This window comes from Vigna unguiculata, chromosome 4, assembly GCF_004118075.2.
Source record: "Vigna unguiculata cultivar IT97K-499-35 chromosome 4, ASM411807v1, whole genome shotgun sequence".
Taxonomy (NCBI): domain Eukaryota; kingdom Viridiplantae; phylum Streptophyta; class Magnoliopsida; order Fabales; family Fabaceae; genus Vigna; species Vigna unguiculata.
The window spans coordinates 7262441-7268555 of record NC_040282.1 but is presented as its reverse complement, the minus strand read 5'-3'; the positions used below and the strand labels follow the sequence as shown (position 1 = coordinate 7268555).

General features: G+C 26.7%; 1 protein-coding gene across 1 annotated transcript; it reads right to left on the bottom strand.

The window, feature by feature from the left end:
• Positions 1–546: 546 nt before the first annotated feature.
• On the bottom strand, positions 547–5512 carry LOC114182523 (GDSL esterase/lipase 7-like). Its single transcript, XM_028069410.1, has 5 exons — positions 5182–5512; positions 4908–5029; positions 1868–2095; positions 1241–1493; positions 547–826 (listed from the first exon to the last, which is right to left on the bottom strand). The coding sequence occupies exons 1-5, from the start codon at positions 5405–5407 to the stop codon at positions 612–614; spliced, it is 1044 nt and encodes a 347-aa protein (XP_027925211.1). The 5' UTR covers positions 5408–5512; the 3' UTR covers positions 547–611.
• Positions 5513–6115: the final 603 nt, after the last annotated feature.

The following is a 6115-nucleotide window of genomic DNA, read 5'->3' as shown; positions in this document are numbered from 1 at the left end:
TCAAATTGTGTAAACAATTCAAATACTATCATGAAATGCGCTTGAAATGTCATATCAACTTAATAAAATTTGATTAAAATGACTAAATTCACGTATTTTTAAAGATAAAGAACTAAATTTGTTAAAAATTTTAAAGAGATACTAATTTCAAATTTTATTTAAACTTGAGTGAAAAAAAATATATTTGACAAAAATATATTTAACGCAAAACATGTTCATAAGCTTTAGAGTTGTTAATTGTTTAATTTGGAAACATGTTTTAAATTGCATAGTTTAAATATATTTTCGAATTGCGAAATACATTCCATGTTATGAATTACATAATCCAAAAAATTTTAAAACCTGTAAAGATGTTATGAATTTTTAATTGTAATCTACAAATATATTTTGGATTGAACAAATTAGAATAATTTTTAAAAAAGTTATATACATTTAAACTTTAAATGATATATTATTGTAAAATAAATTTCTATCAAACCTCAAATCAATGTCATTTTCCTTCAGCAAATTCTTATGTAAGTTAGTTATAATTCACTCATGACAAACTGATAGATTGGATTAAAGTTTGCAAACTTTATTTATAATAACCTTGAATATTGATTCTTTATCAGTTATATTTTAACAAGGTCTTCAATGGTCACTGGTGAGCACACAGATCTATTGCTGATACATTGAGATGATATGATTGAATGCACAGTTTGTGTAAGATGATAACCATCCCAATACACATATCTGCTACGATCCTGGCATGGTGCTGAAAGTGGGATGCATCCTTCAGTTCCATTTCCCCAACTTCTGCAACATGGATTGCTTGCATCAGATAGACCTACAAATATATACACATAACTATTAAACTCATTTTCCATCATATTATATGTACATTTTTTTTTCTCTAACTACATCGTAAAAATCTACTCATGTTTATTCTTTTGCTTATATTTGATGTACAAGTAACATATATTACATACACAAACTTACTTATCTTATAATGATTAGAAGAGTTTATATCTACTTATTCCTAAAGTCTTTAGAAAAAGTTCTCATATGATCTCGGGTTATCTAGAACTGAAGTAGAAAAGAACCCAAAATCAAAAGTTACATCTTTTTACTTCGTTTTAATATATTTTGGTTCTGAAATCAAAGCAGAATATTGAAAATAATCGGAGTCAAAAATTCTTATTGCACTGATATAACGAGGAGTTACTGTACAGGAAATGTTATTCTGGTTCGGAGATTTTACCATATTTGGATGGATTTCTGATTGCATCATATTCAATGGAATTGGAACGAATAAGAACAAAGTTGGAGGCTGGAAGAGTGGATGTGAGATTTTTGATTAGTGGTGGAAGCCTCTGATTGAAGCATGTCACCATTTGATTTAATTCCTCAACACAGGGACCTGCATGTGGATACACCCTTGAGATTCTTGGCATGCACCCCACAGGTCTAATTTCAGATATCATTATGTTCCTACCTCCCAACTCGTATACTCTCTGTTCATCATACAAGTCACAAATCAGATTGTTATCTACAAAGTATAAATATATCGAAAATCTCACGTCGATTAAAAATAAGAATAAATAATAGAATAATAATACTATGATTTTCATTTTTTTACTCTCATTTTTTACTCTTAATTAGTGTAGGTCATTGATTAATATATCACTATATTTCTTTTAAAAGAATCAATGACTTATACTAAATCACGTCAAGGAATAAAGGAGTAAAATATATGAATCATACTATAATTTTCTTAAATTATAATATATAAGTCGATATAAATAAATATAGAATTTCAAATGTAAATTTCTAAGTCACCTTTCATTAGTGTGTATGTAAAATTAATAGTAGATGAAATATAGTGTACCTTAACTTGGTCAGATATTGTTGTAATGAGGAGTTCAGCAAAGGATATAGATTGGTAAGTTTTGGTTCCAAGGTAATTACTGATGTAGTCATTGGTTCCGATGATGAATACATATATAGAATTTGATAAATGTTCACTTAATTCAATTGAGTTAATCATTACTGGTAAATCATTCTCAACTGTGTTTTGAAATAAATTCACTTGATCCCTCAAATTCAGACATCTTCCCTGCAAAATTTAGATAACAATTTTGTTATGCAAAATAAAGAAAAGCGATAAATGTTATTTAAAACCAAATTAATAATTAATTATAGCATAATATCAAGTGTTTAAAAAATATGAAGTAATTATATATTCTATCAAAATTCTGTTTCATATAGCAAAATTAGTTAAAATTACTTCGACTAGAATTTTAAATTTGAATTAATTTTTTTTAACCGAAATTTATCTATGATTCTATCAAACTGAAGTCTTAACATGACTAGAAAAAAAAATCAAATACTATGTTAAATGAAATGAAATTAATAAACACTACAAAAAAAAAATACCATAAAAAAATCTATTAGTAAAATAACATTTACCAATAGATTTTATTCATAAAAAGAAATTATTGGTAAAATAAAATTGACTGATGGTTTTAGCAGATGAATTTTAGGATTTTAATTACTTACTAATATTTTTATTAATAAAATCCATCGATAATTAAATTTTTTATTATCGACATATATTTTTGTCATTAAAATAGGTGTCAAAATTTTCGCTTTAGCTTTGATCATGTCATGAAAATTTTATCGTGACATATATTTTTGTCATTAAAATAGTGCCAAAGTTTTCACTTTAACTTTGATCATGTCATGAAAAATTCATCGCGACATATATTTTTGTCATTAAAATAGGTGTCAAAGTTTTTGCTTTAACTTTGATTATGTCGTGAAAGATTCATCGGTAATTAAAATTTTCAAAATTTATTTGTAAATCTCTCGGTAATTGTATTTTTTAAATTATATTGATAATTCTTTTAGTAAATCTATTGATGAAATGAGCACTAATTTTCTCAACAACTTTGACGAAATATTTGATATAATTAAATGGAGATGAGTTAGAAAAAGAAAAAAAAAGAAAAAGAGAAGGACAAGAAAGAGGAAGAAAAGGACTGGGAGAAGGAAAACAAAAGGCGACAATGATAGTGATAACAATGACAACAATGGAGAAAGAGGAGGAGAAGGAGAAAGAGGACAAGTAACGATGATGGTGGCGACAATGGCAATAACAACGAAGAAGAATGAAGAAGAAGATAAAATCATGTTAATTGACAATTTTTTTTCTGTAATTACTAATGAAAATTTTTGTCGATAATTACCAACAAATTTTACTAATAGAAAAAACTCGTTGATAATTATTGATAGATTTAAGTTGTTAATAGTTTCCAATAAATAATTACCAACATACTTTTTGTCGTTGGGAATTACCAACAAATTTTCGTATCGATGAGTAGAATTTATCATTAGACCATCAATAATTTTACTTTACCAATGAATTTTTTATTGTCGATAGTTATTGGTGATTTTGTTTTACCGACAAATTTTTGTTATTATCGATGAATTTTGTCTATTGAAAATTTGTTATGGTTTAGTGAAAAAATTGGCTTAATTACCTTTTTTCATAATATTTGTGATAATTTGTTTAATTTTTTCTATAACTTTTTTTAGATTCAATGATCCTAATATTTATTGAAAAAATTAATAAAGTATTTTCTATTAAATCAACATTAACTTCCTAAGAAGATGACGATTTGACATCTACTAAGTAATTTTTTTTGTTTTTCTTCATCAATCATCTGTGTTCGCGTTCCCATTCTTCATTTATGTTCAAGGTTTAATTTTTTTTTTTCCTAAAATCATTGTCTTTATGCGAAAGACACTCCAATTTATTCTCTTTTCCAAACAAGAAAAAAAAAATTATACAAATGACTTCTTGTTGGAAAGAGAAGAAGTAAAAGGAGAAAATAAAAACAGAAAAGAAAGAGAACGCAAACAAAGAAAAAGAAAAAGAAAGAGGACTTAGTAGATGCCACATTATCAACACCTTCTAAAAACATTAATGCTAATTTAACCATTAACTCCTTTTAATAAATATTTGGACTATGATGAGTTTAAAAAGTTTAGGAAAAACATTAAGAATTCCTAGACTAAAAGAATAATTAAATAATAATGAAATAGTCTTACTATATACAATTGAATATATATATATATATATATATATATTCACAACTTTCAATACATATCTAAACAATACATCTTCTCTTTTGATAACTTTGTAGTTTTTTCTTTTTAAAAAAGCAAAGTTAGGTAGAAACTTTTGTTAACACTTTCAATACATGTAAAAAGAAAGTTTCTTTTGATAAATTGGGATAAACAAGTGTAAATCGAAAAAATTGGCTGCATTCCCAATCTGGATAGCACCATTTTAATGCCATTAATGTTTCCTACTATTTTCATTTTTGAATTCAGATGTAATGTTATGAAAAATAAGTACAAAATAAAGAAGCTCATATATTTCAAAATATAAAAGGTTTTGGGACAACTCACCATGTTCTATTTAAAATAGTGAAAGAAATAAAAAATACGTTGGAAGTTTAACATTGACTAGAGATAAAACAATTTTATAGTATATAAGTGAGGTGCAGACCTTACCTTACAAACCAATGAAATTTGTGGGATCATGCAAACTTCACCGATTTTGTAGGAATGAATCAGACTTAAAATTCACCGTCTTTTGTTCGTATAATTTTATGTTAAGTCATTCTTCTTTACTTTTTATTAGTTTATTTTTCCCGTTAAGGGTAAAGTATTAGAAAGTCTTCATTTTTTCCGTTAAAAAGATTTCGTATTCCTTGGAGTGTTTTGAAAATAGTTCAAAACCCCACAGAAAAAACGCAAACAGCAAATAACATGAACAAGAAAGAAAAAATTACGTGTAAAAATACAGAAATTAAGAAAAAAATATTAAATAATTTGGGCACAAGTATATATATACTTACAAAATTGGCTCCAGTCTCTGGCAGAATTCCACAAGAAGCAGATGCATAATTGATTCCAGTTAAGGACCTTGAACTTCCCACACTAATGTATGGAGGAGGATATGGCAACCCAAGATATTCAGCTGTTCATATCCAAACAAAATAATTTTATAATTTTCTTACTTAAATTTTGTAAATAAAATCTTACAAATTTGACCTAATAAAATCGATGTTGTGAAGATAGAAGAAATAATTAACTAAAAATAAAAATAAAATGAGATTGATAAAATAATACCAAAATAATCGGCAATAGTTTTTCCATTTGTGAATCTTCCGGTGGAAGCTAGGGCGAAATCAATCCCATAAGGGAAGAAATTGGCTCTGGCAAGAGTTGGAAGCAAATTGTTGTTTCCATTGTCGATGGAAGAGTCCCCAAACAAGTACAATGCAGGTACAAGAGGGTTGCCCCAAATGGGTGACACAAAAAAAACCATACACACAAAAATCATCACTTCCTCCATTGCTCAGCAAAACCAGAAACCTATTAAGAAATTCTGCACTTTAAATAAACATGGGAAAAGAGACACACTCACACACACCATATGCATGACAAGGGGTTCTTGACTTCTTATGCTTTTCAACACAAATTCTGGATCCAAAAAATGAAAAAAGTTAAAGCAAGTTCTGTTTGAGCAATTAACACGCAAAATCTACAAATAAAACGTGAATCAATTGTGGTTAACGCATGTGTTAACATACATACAGACAACACAATTTAATGACTGAGAATGCGCGTATATGTATATTTATTTACATACGTGTCCATCATTAGTTTTTCACAGGTTTTAGATTTATATTCTGAAACGACGTATTTCTTAAGTTATCATTTACTTTTTATATGAAAACATAAAGTTTATCTAAACATAACAAGTAATAAAATCAATTTATAGTATATAAGTAAATTTAAATATTATTTGATAGGTTAATTTTATTGGATTGCGTTTTAAGTCTATCTCTCTTAACATAATTAGGCTTAAAGAAATTTAATGTTTATTAATTTTATTTTATTTATTGAAGTAGACTTAAATCTATTTCTTCAAAAGACTCAAATTTGAGCATGATACAATCCAAATACATTATTAAGTTACGTTTTGTATATTCATAGCCATTTTACAAAACTATTATTACCATATTATCATTTATAAGTTTGAATAATTTTTATTTTATAA

Bases quoted from the DNA above. Each gene is read 5' to 3' on its own strand.
- LOC114182523 (XM_028069410.1), bottom strand. From the start codon at position 5,407: ATGGAGGAAGTGATGATTTTTGTGTGTATGGTTTTTTTTGTGTCACCC. The intron at 5,030-5,181 runs GTATTATTTTAT...GGATATGAACAG, and splicing joins AACTATTGCCGATTATTTTG to CTGAATATCTTGGGTTGCCA. The intron at 2,096-4,907 runs GTAAGTATATAT...TAAATTTTGCAG, and splicing joins CAGAGACTGGAGCCAATTTT to GGAAGATGTCTGAATTTGAG.